This window comes from Lepisma saccharinum, chromosome 23 (assembly GCF_977018435.1).
Source record: "Lepisma saccharinum chromosome 23, izLepSacc3.1, whole genome shotgun sequence".
Taxonomy (NCBI): Eukaryota; Metazoa; Arthropoda; class Insecta; order Zygentoma; family Lepismatidae; genus Lepisma; species Lepisma saccharinum.
The window spans coordinates 62505063-62520536 of NC_139251.1; the positions used below are offsets into that span (position 1 = coordinate 62505063).

The following is a 15474-nucleotide window of genomic DNA, read 5'->3' on the forward strand; positions in this document are numbered from 1 at the left end:
AAAATAAAATTATGATTCCCCATAGAAACATTCATAGTCTACCTCTAGCACCCTTCACGTACTCCACCTAAATGTCTAATTTGTGTGAAGAGCAGATCATAAATAAAGTGAAAATGAAGCTCTCCCTTTTTCTAGCTTTAAGTATGCACCAATAAATATAGAAAAAAGTTTCAAGTACATGCAATTCTGGGTTCAACTGCATTAAGGAACTGGCAAGAGCACAAAACGCAATTGCAATTAGGATGCAGTGCCCTGTGCTGTGTAGGGGAGTATACAAGAAATACCATAAATTAATTAAACTTGAGCCATCCTATGTCTTACAGCTTACATCAGCTATAGCCTGTAAATTTCTCATAGATAAGCAGAACGAGACATATATTGGGTGTCACGTGAAGAAGATAAGGAACTAATCCCTTGTAGAAACCTTTTACACGTTCATACCTCCAAGTTCTCTGAATGCAGTCGAAGACTCCCTTGTAGTCTTGATGCTGGTCCTGCAAGCGGGCTCGCACCACCTGGTAGGGATATGTTGCTGCTGCTGCAATCAGTTTTGACACGGCCGCAAAGCCCAGGTACTCAAGTGTTCCCTGTAAAAATTTACAACTTCTTTTAACTTCAGAAACTTAATACTGTACTTGAATTTATAATTGGGAAATGAGAGATGCTGGAGTAAATAGATACAGAGAACATTAGTACTCACTTTTCCCAGAAAGCTGTTCCTTATAGTTTTATTAATTTCAATGGCCCCTTACATTAAAAGAGGAACATAAATTAAAGAGTATTTGAAAATAAAGTCCTTAGGAAAATATTTGGACCTAAAAGGGATGAGGAGACAGGTGAGTGGAGAAGGTTACATAATTTAGAACTGCATAATTTGTATTCATGTCCAGATATTATTAGAATAATTAAATCAAGAAGGCTTAGGTGGGCAGGGCACATGGCACGAATGGGAGAGGAAAGAAGAGTTTACACGATTCTTGTTGGGAAACCTGATGGTGAAGGCCTGTAGGAAAGTGAAGATGGAGGGATGACGTTGAGATGGACCTAAAGGAAATCTGTAAAAAAAGGTAAAGTGCTCCCCTGTGTTTAGCACCATGCCATGAAGGCATATAGGGGGTGTGGGGGTAACGCCCCACACTTTCTTCATCCGGTCATGATTAGGGGTGATGTGATCAGCATCATGCCCCTGACCGCCTTTACACCCCCCTCCCAGGGTTTCCCCCAGGTAGCCATGTCATTCGACGCTGGGTGGGTAGATTTGAACCGACCGGGGATCGAACCTGGGACCTTTAGTATGATAGTCAGATGCGTTAACGACTGAGCCATCGCGGCCACAAAGGAAATCGGTAGGGATGGAAAAGAGTGGATTGACCTTGCTCAGGACAGGGAAGACTGGTGTTGCTGCAGCCAATAAACCTTTGGGTTTAAGAAGGCTAGAGAGTGAGTTAGTTACTATATCAGTAATAATTTCAGTGGCCACTGCCACCATTCTCGTTGGAATTTGTTGCACTGTTGCTGTGCTTCTATTGTTTTAGTTCCATGGCTGTCACTAGGTTTGCTGTTGGATAAGCTTTCTTGAGTCGGGTAGGTGTTGCAGGATTCTTTCATTGATAGATCTGATGGCCCTGCAGTGTCATATACACCTAGTTATAAAGGGGGGAGAGGAAGTTCAATTTGGGTTTGTTCAGTTTGTCAGCTATATTGTCATCAGGTTTGCCAGTTACTTTGAATTCACAGGGGTGAAGGGCTCACACACTCATAGCTGCTAAAATCAAGGAAACACATGTCATCATGCACTTCTTACACGAGTTAAACATTGATAGCACAAGCACACCACACATGGATTCTCCTGTCCACTGGGGAACAGGGAAGTGCTCCTTTCCCACTGCTCTTCATAATTACAATGGATGCAATTAACGAAGAAGTTGGGAAGAAGATAGGAGAGGACGTGATGAAGGCCCTGTTGATCTCTGATGACTTAGCAATATGGGGAAACAGGGAAGATGAAGTACAGACAGAGCTTGGCATGAGGAAATGAGAAGAGCAGGAATGAAATTCAGTGCAGAAAAGAGCGAGGTGCCAGTAACAACAAGAAACAGAGCCAGAAATGAACCAATAATAAAGATGGATACGGAAGAGTTGAGGGTAGTGGAGAGCTTGAAATATCTAGGAAGCATAATTGAGAGAAGTGGAAGAATGGATGAGAAGGTAAACAGAAGAGGACAAATGGGTGGTGGATTATATCAAAGTGTTCGAAGATTAATATGGAACAGGGATGTACCTATCAAATGCAAGATGGTAATATATAACACATACCATGTACCAATAATTACATATGGAGCAGAGACTTGGACAATGACAGAGAGAGATGAAATTTTTAAGGAGTATATTGGGGAAGACTAGAAGGAATGAGGAGATCCGACAGACAATGGGTGTGGTGAATCTTCAGGACAGAATAGATCAGGTACAGATGAGATGGTTCAGATACATAAAGAGGGTGGATGCAGAAAGACTACCAGTAAGAGCTTACAATGCACAAGGAGTGGGAATAAGGCCAAGGGGGAGACCAAGATGTCGGTGGAAAGAGCAGATAGCGGAGAGTGTTAGGAGAAAAGGACAAGATTGGAAGACCATCGAAAGAGAGGATGGCGGAAGACAAGGAAAAATTGGAGAGGCTTGGCTTCTATGCCGACCCAGCCACAGGCAGGAAACAGTGAAGGATGATGAGTAGAATATTGGTTATCACTAAAATTTTGTATCAGTTATTTATAGGTATCAGCCCATGTTTCACGTCGGTCCATTCCTAATGAATAGTAATAATGAATGATGAGAGAACCAAACCTGATTAGCTAATCTACTCACATAAAAAAGGTAAAGTGCTCCCCTGTGCTTAGCACCACGCCATGAAGGCGTATAGGGGGTGTGGGGGTAACTCCCCACACTTTCTTGATCCGGTCATGAGTGGGGGTGATGTGATCAGCATCATGCCCCTGACCACCTTTACCCCCCAGGGTTTCCCCCAGGTACCCATGTCATTCGACGCTGAGCATAAGGAAATATCTTTATGCACTGCAGTAACTATATGGAAAATCAGTTTACTATATACCATTGGTAGAGGAACATAGTTTTGGTAAATAAGAATGCAAAATTTCTGTACAAAAACAGTCAATTTCGGGTTCAAAAGCAGCAAATTTTGCTGTTATAGCAGTGAAAGAGCAGCATATAAAATGACATTTTGGTTTTAAAAATGTGAATATAATCCCAAATTTGTTTTTAAAACTGCATTTACTACACAAAATAAACATATGCCTTCTAATAGCACATTTATGTCATTACCACAATATTAAGTTTATTCCTGTATAAAGCAGAATTAATCAATTTTCTGTGAATTTCATAACTCGCACGATAATTCTGACTTCAGAAAGTGTCGCATCGGTAAATAAACTCCAAATTTCATGTTTAAAAGTCTATTTTGCATTATTTCGTGACAAAATAGGGTGGGAAAATGCATCCCACATCTTTCAGAAACATGAAAAATTAACATTACAATGTTTTATATAACATTTCGGGTTTTCGTCAAAAACGAAATATGCATGCCTGAAACCATTAGACATGTGCAGAATTCGATCCATGTACTACACATGCACATAAAGTGATGTAGGAAAATAAACAATCCCTGTTTTTGTGTGCGCGTGTGTAAATTATGTTGCACTTTAACTTTTAGAAGTGTGACTATGTGTTTGTCAACATGAGTTGGGAGGCATTTAGTGCTTCACTAAAATAATGAGAAAGTCTTTAAAAGGAAAATTTGCTGCAATTTTACAACCAGCAAGTTGTATTATAACATGCAACTTTTATCACCACTGGAAAATAATCAAAAGTAGAATTAGTGGCTTACCAATTTTGTGTCGATTGGTGACATCCTGTACTGGTTATAGAAATTCTTCATTTCTTCGTATGTCATGAACTGAAGCGCTCCATGCGACACCCCAAAGATGCCAGGAACGAAACCCTGCAATAATGAAATAACAGAATGAAAACTCGCAGATAAAGCAAGGTGTAGTCAGTGATATTTAAAATTACGTATTGCATTTTGAATGCCTTAAACTGAAAACACGTGTACATTTGCATACACAATTTGAATGAAAATATGATGAAATCCAAAAGACTTAGGGAACCTTCACACCAAAATGACAAGTGACATGTGATATGTGTTCCCTCAAGATGAACCAATGAAATGCAGCATCTCGCACCACTACATAAGAAGACTGTAATTCATTGGTTCATCTTAAGTGACACATGTCACTTTTTCATTAAGTATTTGGATTATACTATACTATACTATTTATATTATAGTTAAAACATACAAAACAGTAATTTTGCTGTAGTATTATATGGATGTGAAACTTTGTCCCTTACGTTAAAAGATGAACATAAATTAAGAGTATTTGAAAATAAAATCCTCAGAAAAATTATTTGGACCTAAAAGGGATGGGGAGACAGGTGAGTGGAGAAGGTGACATATTTAGAACTACATATTTTATAATCATGTCCAGATACTATTAGAATAAATAAATCAAGAAGACTTCATTGTGCAGGTCATGTGGCACCAATTGGGAGAGGAACGATAAGTTTACAGGATTCTTGTTGGGAAACTGATGGTAAGAGACCTGTAAGAAGGCCAAAACAAAGATGAAGAGATATTATTGAGATGGGCCTAAATGAAATCGGTACGGATGGAAAAGATTAAAGATTGATCTTGCCCAGGATAGGGACAGATGAAGGCTTGTGTTGCTGCAGCCATAAACCTTTGTGTTTAAGAAGGCTAGAGGGTTTATACTACTGAAAAACAACATACATGCCTAATACAGTATTTTATTAGAAAAATAATGTGATTCAAAATGACACAATAAAAAATAAAATCAGATTACTGCATGTTAAAATATTAGGAATAGCCAGATAAGAAATTTTGGCCAATCCTGGTAAAGTAGCAACATAAAATTTAACAATATAGATAACCAGTTTTTGTAACGCTTCTGCGTTTGGGGTTCACATCACCACTGCCATTATATCTCAGTTGGCCTTATATTAGAATGTAATGCATAATTATTTATGCTTTTACTGGTAGAGCCTTCTTTAGGAAGGCCACTCCGGTGCAAGAATTAATTACATTTAATTCAATCTTGCATTAATTAATAAATTAAATATTTTCAAGTTACATTTAAAAATGTGTAGCTTTATCTTAGTTTGATTCATGGCTTTCTTAGCCTGTGTTTGCCAAAACAAATATGCTAGCTCCTGAGAAAAAGGGGATGGTGTCTGAATTATTTTTATTTTATTCTGTAATAGGTTAATTTTTGTCTACCCTGATTATACGGGGGGTGTTCCATATTGATTAACACTTTCAAAATTCACACTACCCACGGTCATTTGAGGTTTTAAGTCCACTTTATGCACAGTAAGACTAATATAGACTAGATCTACAGTTTAAAGTGGGATCCAAACCGTGTGCCTCCACCAGGCATCAAACCTGGGACCCAATCATTACAAGGCAACCACGCTACCACTGAACCATCGGGGAGGCCCCGGTCTGTCATTTGGTTTGTTATAAAGGTCGCTGATAGGTCTGCCGCCAGGTATCAGCACAGGCAAGAGGGGTGAAATACCTGTGAACCACAGTGCATTTCGCCAACAGCTGCCAGAAGATGCGTGGACAGCATGGAGTCACAGGCGATTGGTAGCAGTGTGTGGAGAGCATGCACAGTCATGAAAAACTATGTAGGCGATGAGACTTGGCTACGTTACCATGGAGACCAAAGCCCAATCCATGCAGTGGAAACATAAAGGGAGCCCCTCGCAGAAGAAGTTCCGGACAGCTTCCTCTGCAGACACATGCATGGCTATAGTGTTTTGAGACAAGGATGGCATCTTCATGATTGACTGGCTGGAACCAGGGATCACATTGAACAGCACAGCATGTGTCAGCAACTTTCATCACTTGAAATTGAAAGGAAGAGGCCTGTTCAGTGCTTTGAAGAAACCTCTGTGAGGACCTGCAAGCAGCTGTCTGGATGTGGATGCGACACACTCGAACAAAGTTGTTCCAGGAGGGCCTGAAGAATTTGCCACACCGATAGAGCAAGTGTATAGAACTGAAGGGAGACTACATTGAGAAAGTGGACATATCTATCGAGGTGTAACTATTCTGTGCGGGTGCAAAAAAAACAAAGTGTAAATCAATATGGAATGCCCCTCGTAATGAGTCTTACTGGTCAGAGAACAGGAATCCAAGAGAAAAATAATACAACTTTTAAAAGGTCCAATGTTTCGCCTGCTTTCAACCAGCATGACCAAGGATAAAATGGATTCATGTTTGGGGAATGAAATACGAGGTTGTATAATATACGAGGGGCGATCAGGTTGCTCGGACCCTAACATAGAAGGAATGACGTCACGATTGATTTTTTATTTTGTTATTGTTTAGTGATCCTTTATATGCTTGCAATCTGAATTGCAAGTCTAAGTAACGTACAGATTTCTTTTTACAGGGGTTTAACTGAGTGAAGTTGTGTCAATGTGCCAGAATGGAGAAAAATGAGGTGAGAGCGGTGATCAAATATTTTATGAAGAAGTGGACGGTATCCAAAATTCATGAGGACTTGGTGGATACATTAGGGGACAGTGCTCCTTCATACAGTATGGTGAAGAGATGGTGTCGTGAGTTTAATTGTGGGAGAGAGTCGTGTGAGGATGAACATGCAGGTGGAGCACCAAAAACTGTAATGACGACCGAAAACATTAACAAAGTCCACAATATCGTGCTGAAGGATCGTCGAGTCACTATCCGTCATGTTGCTGAGATGTCTGGCCTGTCATATGGCACTGTGCAAAACATAATTACCCAGGAATTGCAAATGATAAAAATTGCTGCAAGATGGGTCCCTCGAAACCTCACCCCAGATCAGAAGCGCACCCGAGTGCTCATCAGTCAAGAACTTCTTGACAAGTTTCATGTTGATAAAGACTATTTCCTTGCCCGATTTGTAACTATGGATGAAACATGGGTCCATCACTTCGACCCAGAAATCACAAAGCATGGAGTGGAAACACCCACATTATCCACCAACGAAGTTCAAGGTGCAAACGTCAGCCAAGAAGGTGATGGCCTCAATTTTCTGGGACTGCAAGGGTGTCCTTCTTGTGGACTATCTACAAAGAGGCCAAACCATCACTGGCACATACTACAGTGACCTTATCAAGAAATTACGTGATTCCATCAAGAAAAAGAGGCGTGGGATGTTGACCATGGTGTGCTCCTTCACCAGGACAATGCAACTGTCCACACCTCATGCTTTCTGAGGGCCTCTATCGCAGATGCATAGTTCGAATTGCTGCCCCACCCACCCTATTCACCAGATTTGGCCCACAGTGATTTCCATTTGTCTAAACATTTGAAGAATAACATTCGTGGGCAAAAATTTTCTGATGATTCTGAAGTGATAAGGGCTGTGGACTCATGGTTGGAGGACCATTAGGAAGAATTTTTTTTTGCAAGGTACCCACGCGTTGGGGCATCGATGGGAAAAGTGCATTTGAGTTGCAGGGGTGTTGAAAAATAAAAAAAAATTGAAATCCCATTGCTGCTCTTTCTATGTTAGGGTCAGAGCAACCTGATCACCCCTCGTACATGTAAACAAGTCATTAACCTTTTTGCAAGAATTACTGTTAAAGTTTCTATTAAATAATTTTGGTTCCCCTTGAATCCATCCACTTGCTGGGTTGACTTTCAGTTAGTATTATTTCCCTGCATGCTGCTAGGAGCGCTGGAGTAGCCACTTTGTCTGTTATGTTTGCTGCACATGCTTCACTTCAGTTGCTGCGGTAGCAGGAGGCAAATGTGATGTGTAAAGTAAGAATCACGAACCTTCCGACCTTCTGTAAACAACTGTCTCACTTCGAGTAACGTATCACTCCGCGCCAGCTGTTCGTGAATGGTGCGGCCATCATATGCTACTCGCTCACAACCTTTAATTTTACGTAACATGGAAAAACGTCTTCTTATTTTAAATGATAATCTACACATTGAAGTACGAGTATAATAAATTTTCTACAAGTGATTAAATACATGTTCTTGTTCAAGAATGAACATATTTTTCTATGCCAAAAGTTCAATTTATCTGACACTGGGTTAACAGTGTCCCCCTTCCTCTCTCAGTATGACAGCACCAAAGGTATACAAGAGAGAGAGAGAGATTTGTTTCAGTAATTCAAGCCTCTTGGTTTTATTTCCACCAAATTATTGCCCAACATTGTTGACATGTGGAGTATTGTTTTCTCCTTTGTGCAACAAATATACCGTCAGTTTTAGCATAAGCTAAACAAAGATAAGCCGGGGAATAAAAATAGATTGTTTATCTTTCTCTCGGTTTCTCGTGAACTAGATAACAAGAAGACGATAATAAGCACAATATTTACGCACGTCTCATGCAAGTAATGTATTTTCTTACCTTACTTCAGTACTTCCTTTTTGAACTTGAGGCATTTTCAAAGCTAGACATCATCCTGGCAAGAGTACGGTCTGTCAAATTTGCTTGCCAAAAAGGAACTCAACATGACACAAGAGGCGATTTAACGTCGACTGCTAAAATTGGGGAGATAGTCATCATTCATCACTATCAACATCTTCCCCACAGTGGACAGGACCCTGCCTCTTTGATTGAAAGAATACGAAAGCACCTCGCATTGTACTGTGCGTATCTCAAAATCGGTGTACTTGTTTATACGAGCAACATCGTGTTTTTTTTTCGCGGGACTCACAACTTGACCGGTCGTTTTCCTTTCTTTCACCACACCGAAAACACAAAGATGCAGACACACAATTACACTTGGACACCGACTTCACTGCTTGCTCAGGATAGCACTGACACAACGTCATATAAACCTTAAGAACAACCTGCTTCTTGCCACTTTTCGAACGGCTGTATTTCCGAAAGACTAGCTACTCTGAAAACACGGGAGACCTTTCTGCACGCATGGAAGTCGCCATGTTTGAAACTGGCGCTATTTTCTTGCTGTTCACGTGATCGATTGTAATTTATACAATAATCATGTATGATTATTATAAACAGAAACCTTTAATGAAAATATATTTTAAAATGTATAATCCAATGTAATTTACATGTTTTTCTTCCATTAGCGTACTTTCATAGAACGGACTACATGATGCGGAAGAAATCCGTTATTAGGCTGTTGCCAACCACAATACTTCTCACTAAGTCAAGTACAGAAACGGAAGTGGTATATCGATTGTCGGCATGATAGTGTGATTTCACATTGTCAGTGATGATCCTCCGGGAATGGGGAAGGGGATGGGATGCAGGAGTCGATCTATAATACAGAGGTGTTCACCATCCGGATGGTGACATCCTCACACTCCGAAATACTTTTGCGAGTGAAGGAGGGCAGGCCGTAGGGTGAGGAAGGTGTATTTAAAATGAACACCTCACAACAAGAGAGAAGAAAAATGTGACAATATTTAAAAATTCACCCCCAAATATGCATTTTATTTTATATGTAGCGTACAATAAAATGTGACTGTCTCAAAATATTTCTGTATTCTACAGTCTTCTTTCCCCACATTTATGCTTCTCCAAGTTGCCGTTTTAGTTTCCCTTGGTGTCTTTGCTGCATAATTATTAATTTAGTCAATCAAATCATATGTATTAGCTTACTTTCATTATCTATAATAATAAATCATAACACTTTCCAACATCAAATAAATTTAATGAAGAAACCCCGGTTTTAAAACTTAATTTATCTCATGTGTCACATTCTTCTAGCAAGGTTTTTTTTTAGTAAAATATGAGAGAAAATTAATCCTTTGGTATGGAACCCTCTTACTTCTGGGGGATAAGATGTACCTTTTGTATTTGATTTTTTTTTAATTTAGAGTTGCTTTTCTTCGAGTTTTGGCTAATCCCGACAATGAGAATGAGTGATCGTCAGATGAAACTGATGAAGGGACATTCACAAATAACACCCATGCCGGGATTCGAGCCAGGGAACTTCGGTGATGAGTCTGAAAGTCAGCCACCAGGCAAGATGTATACATTTTTTAACTTTTTTTTAACATACATTCAATAACTTTCAGCAGTTCATCACTCAGTGATACGCTGCTTATTCCGCATCTGTTGACAAATTGAATGTTTTTACACCTTGTAGGCTATGTGGATTTTTTTTTCATAAGTTTGCAACATTGTTAGGGTACACGTGCTTTTCTTTACAGAAGGTCTTAAGTTCTATGATTCTCACTTTAGTTCATGTGGAACATGAACACTTAACATCTGACAGCTGCTGTTGTACAGCTGAAGTCCTGAACGTAGTGCCAGTTCGGCATCTTTGACACAACCCCAGGGGAAGCTGACCAGAACCGTATCTGGTTTTGAACCACCACCTGTTTTTCAGTAAAGCGATGATGTCACTTTTGCCTGCAGTGTTTAGGCATCCATTCATTCACTGCCAGGTTATACTCCCAAGGTCTTTATATTGTATAAAAAAGTAGCACAATACGATAACACAACCTAGCAAAGATAACGCAACCGCAACTTCACGTTCAAAAATCTTTAAAGAAACTGAATTAGCAACATCTCATTGAGTCCACGTGGACTTGACGAGAGCTGTCATTTCTAGGATGAACGCTATTGGTGGGGAAGGTTTCAGTGGACAATTTATTGGACTCCACGTGGACCTGACGTGTGGTTGTTAGTGGGAAAACTGATCTTTCGGAACTTTCTTTGAAGTAAAGTGAGGTTGGAATCAGGACGATAAGTATATGTGTTCATTGACTGATTCATCTGCCAATGTAATACGAATTGCACTCACACTGGGCTTCACATGCTCCTGGGTTGTCAAGAGGTGATACGAGTTATAAAATTGAATTTTAAAAAGAGGCATGGGCAGTAGGAGCAGTGTTCCCTCTTGGGTTTTTAGTCTCTGTCAATACGACAAATGTGTTCTGCAGAACACGTGGTGATTGTGTGAATGCTTACAAAGGGATAAATTTTCTCAGCTTTGCTGCATAGCATAATAAAGAATAAAACTATAGGCTAATCCACACCCACATTAAATATATTGCACGGATATCCTAGAAATTAATTAATATAACTTTACTAACCCTATAGAGTCCTCGGATGCCTTCAAATCTATAAACCTTAGCCAAGGCATCTAACATACCACAGTAATGTCTGGTAGTAGGCATTTTTCCATTATCCACTCCTCCATATTGCAGGCACAGCCTAAGAAAGAAAAGCAATTCCATTAATAGTACAATTACGAAATAAGTATGGACACAATATAAAAACCTTCATTTTTAGGAAATGCATTAAAATTTTCATCTATTTTCTTCAATCTCTCGCTCTCCCACACACACAGGATTGACAGAGGAAAGAAAGAGAATGTCTTTGAAATTCCCCAAAACACATGATAGAGCTTTTTGTTAATAAAAAAAACAGCACATTCCCCCCAATGCACATGTGTGGGAGTTGTTAAAAATACAGGGTGTCCAAAAAGTTCCACAACTAAGACTCAGGATTACGTAACATTTATACAAAAAGCAATAGACGCATGACACATACACTGGGTATTAACTGTGTCTATGTGAATATTTGTTAAACATTAAACAAGAAAATCATGCTTTACATGATCGTTCACTACGTGGAAAAAGTTCCTAAGGTGAAAAAAAAAAAGTTTTTGTGCATAGTACAAACATGGATAAAAGACAGCCAGAGTGCTGCTTGGATTGATGGTCTCCATGGGTATATATCGAATTGATAAAATAATGAACATTTTTTATGCATTTTATTCATTACAGGTGATTTATGGGGTAAACTATGACATTCACAAAAGAAGTATGTTTTCTGAAATTACAAGGTGTACTGGCAACATTGGTCACGTCTGAGGGCAATACCAGGCAAATTGATTTAAATCGCAATTCAAATCACTAAAAATAAATAATTTATAGAATAATGTACATAAGGATTCTCCAGATACCAGAACCACTTTTGGTGAAAGTACATTACTTTCGTAATCATTTAATGGCAGTGATTTATCCACACCCCCCAACACCCTCCCAAATTTTGGTGAACACCCCCCAAGCAGAAAAGTGGAACACCCCCCTACAGGGGGGTGTAAATATGGATGTTTATATCAACAATACAATGACAATACTTCAACATTAACAGAAAGAAATCATTTGTAGCTGAAGAAGCATAGTCCAATGGACCTTTCGATCAACTAAAACCAAAGTGTCAAGGAAGGAGGGTGGAATGTGCAGCATGGCCAATTCTTGGAAACAGCAGCTCCCTTGACAAGGCTTCGGTCAGATCTAGGGAAGGGACACTGCCATCTGGAAAATGTCAAACTGATCTCACGCCCTCCTTCCAGGGAGCACATTCCGCGCACAGTGTTGACAGTTCAGCGTTTGAATACTTTTATATTTCTTAAATACGTTACAGATTCATAAATTCAATTATTCAACCCCTGAGTCAATGAGATTTACATCTTGTTGAATTTTCCTTTCGATTCTTCAATGTGAAAAATGTACGATAAAAGTAAGGGAAGAAATTCAAAGATACAGGTTTGACTCCTTGTAGTGAATTCTGTTACTATGGTTAGCAACACTATTTTCTGTAACTTGGCGAGAAGAGTGATTTTGGAGTGGTAGAGAAAAGAACAGTCAAATGCTCAAATGCCTTAGGTCAGTCTCAGTGTAGCATCTCCGTTCGTGTGTTGTTCTGTTTACTGTATAACAATGTCTGAAACTTTACTGCAAAACTGTCGAAGAAGATAGAGAAAATGAAAAACCAGACAGAAAGAAACCAAAAGTGGTGAGTAGAAAAGCAGTGACACTATATGTAGGTATAATTTCTTCCAACCGATATTCATAAAGTACCAATATAAAATTTACTGACCGAGTATTCGATATAAAATGGCAAGTATTTCATGAAGAACCTAAGTGATTCATTCACGTCTATAGTTGATGACCATTTTTGTGGTCATTATAAAAAGAGTTGTAAAAGGGGGAGGGTCCACGTGTGGTGCTTGCCTGGGCGCTAAGTACAAATGGGGTGCCGAACAAGCAAAACGGATAAAAATAGAAAAACGTTAACGTCGTGGTGCCCTGTGAAATTACTGGCACCCTATTAAATTAAAGTTATTGTCAGTTTGCAAAGATATAGCTTTAGTAAAGATTGTCTTTCTCTTTGTATCTAGTCAGTCCCTGACAGAATGGCATGTTTAAGTTTATTCAACTTTTCAGAGGAAGCAAAGGAAGTGTAAGCAGGCCCGTAGCTAGGGGGGGCAGAGGACAACTGCCCACATGAGAGCCTGCTTTGCCCCCGCTGTGAAAAATACAGAACGCCTAGAATTCTCACTAATCTTTACAATTACTCTAGCAACATAACAAAGACACTTATTGATTTTGTGATTATTGAACGTGTGGGGGATTCAGTATAACGTCGTATCAGGATTGGGAGGGAAAAATTTCCTTTTTGGTAATAGTGATTCATGTGGTAGAGAGAGGGAGTGGATATTTGATTTTTGTTACTTAGCGTTGCTTTTCTGCCACTTATAGCTAATTGCACCCTCCTGACCTTGAAAGGAAGTCCATTCTAGGGGAAGCAAACATTGAAGTAAAAGAAAAACAAGACTAGGAGAATCTAAGAATAGCAGGACAATTGGATACTCATGATGGAATTAGTTTTTACGAGATCCTTGCATTTTTCTTCGAGACGGCCAAGGGCACTTGCAAGGGGCAATTACCCCCTATAGATTTCAAATTTTATAGAAATAAAAATACATTTTGTAAAATTTTCTTGCTCGCTTCGCTCGCAATGCCTTCTTTTCTTATAGTCCAAGTTCACAGCCATAGCTATATGGGGCGGTGGGAGTCGGCCCTGGGAGCCAAACAATCTATATGAAAAAAATGTCAAAGACAATGCCATGGTGTCCCGTAAAATTATTAGCGCCCTATTAAAACAATTTCTTTCTATGAAACTTAATATGAAATATTAATGAATATTAATGACGACACTGTAATCCAAGAAGTCATTGATCAATCAAGGAATTCCCATTTGTTTGTCAGGTGTCAAAACATGTATTTCAACTATAATATAATTCACACAATATTTTGCAAAATGGTTAACGTAACCAGTAGGCAAACATTGTCTGTAGTGATGCAAGAGTCTCTCCTTTGAAGGAAATAGAGTCCGTGGTAGACACCCATATTTTAGCAAGTACAAAAAAAATGTATTACACATTTTTACATAGTTCATCAAAGTGTAGATAATATGTAACCATTATTATTTAATTAATTTGATTTATTTTGCATAACAGAACACAATGGTGTTGTTGGATTCTCGTTAGATTCCTTTGTGCGGAAAAATCTTGCATACTGGAAACTAGAGGGAATCATTATGAAGCATGATTTATAAAGGGCTCCCTTAATCAGTTCTTCAGAGAGGCCCATTAATCGTCTATTCCTATTAACATTATCAACTTGTAAATATCAAGTAGTTACAGTCCCTATTAGCCTATTTATAGTTTTTCTTGTATGTACGCATTGCTTGCATGATAGAATTATTTTCCTGTAGTTTACGGTTATTACAAGCATAAGAAAACAGTTTTTTCTTTGTGACGTTTCAGGAGAACACACGCTCCTTTCATCAGACATTTATTTTCATTTTGACTAAAGATACAGTTATGTTATAACAATGGTTAGTAATTTTTAAACAAAAAGAATCTGTTATATAATGGATGTTGTCAATGTTACATTGTTGTAATATAGCAACTTAACTGTGAAAAAAGCAGTCTATTTTATTTTTATTTTAGAATTTTTTAAATTATGAATCCCAAATATCATCAGGTAATTCAAATTCATCATTGTTTTCACAAAGTCTCTTGATGTTTTCTGTTACATTAAATTTTAAAGATGGTGGCTTACTCCATTTGTGAAAAAGAAAACTCCACACTGGATCTATGTTACCATTTTCATTATTTAATTTATTCCAGTGTTCTTCTGCAATGAACGAGGCTTCCCAGACATTCAACTCTGTGTTTCCCGTTAATCTTTTTAAAACCCTTCTCTTTTTAATCAAATGCTTCTCTTCGATGATATGAGTTGACAAACCTGTTCTTGGGTTTAGATTTATAATGTCCAAATCATGTTCGTGCCATCTTATTGCCATTTTCCTTGCTGTTTGTCCCACATAATCTTTTGAACATGAACAACTTATATTATATATTCCTGTGGTTTCCACATCTGGTAGCGAGTTTCTCATTTTGAATTCATTAAATGTACATTCCAATGTAACATTGACAACATCCATTATATAACAGATTCTTTTTGTTTAAAAATTACTAACCATTGTTATAACTGTATCTTTAGTCAAAATGAAAATAAATGTCTGATGAAAGGAG

The 15474-nt window shown here is 38.6% G+C and overlaps 1 protein-coding gene across 1 annotated transcript in view; it reads right to left on the minus strand.

Moving 5' to 3' along the window:
• LOC146005380 (solute carrier family 25 member 32) overlaps positions 1-15474 on the minus strand; it is a 72602-nt gene that overhangs the window by 39660 nt on the left and 17468 nt on the right. The window contains exons 4-6 of the mRNA XM_083144595.1: positions 11174-11294; positions 3899-4012; positions 442-587 (exon numbers count right to left, since the gene is read on the minus strand). Coding sequence (XP_083000721.1) covers positions 442-587; positions 3899-4012; positions 11174-11294 — 381 coding nt within the window. The remainder of the gene's footprint in view (positions 1-441; positions 588-3898; positions 4013-11173; positions 11295-15474) is intronic.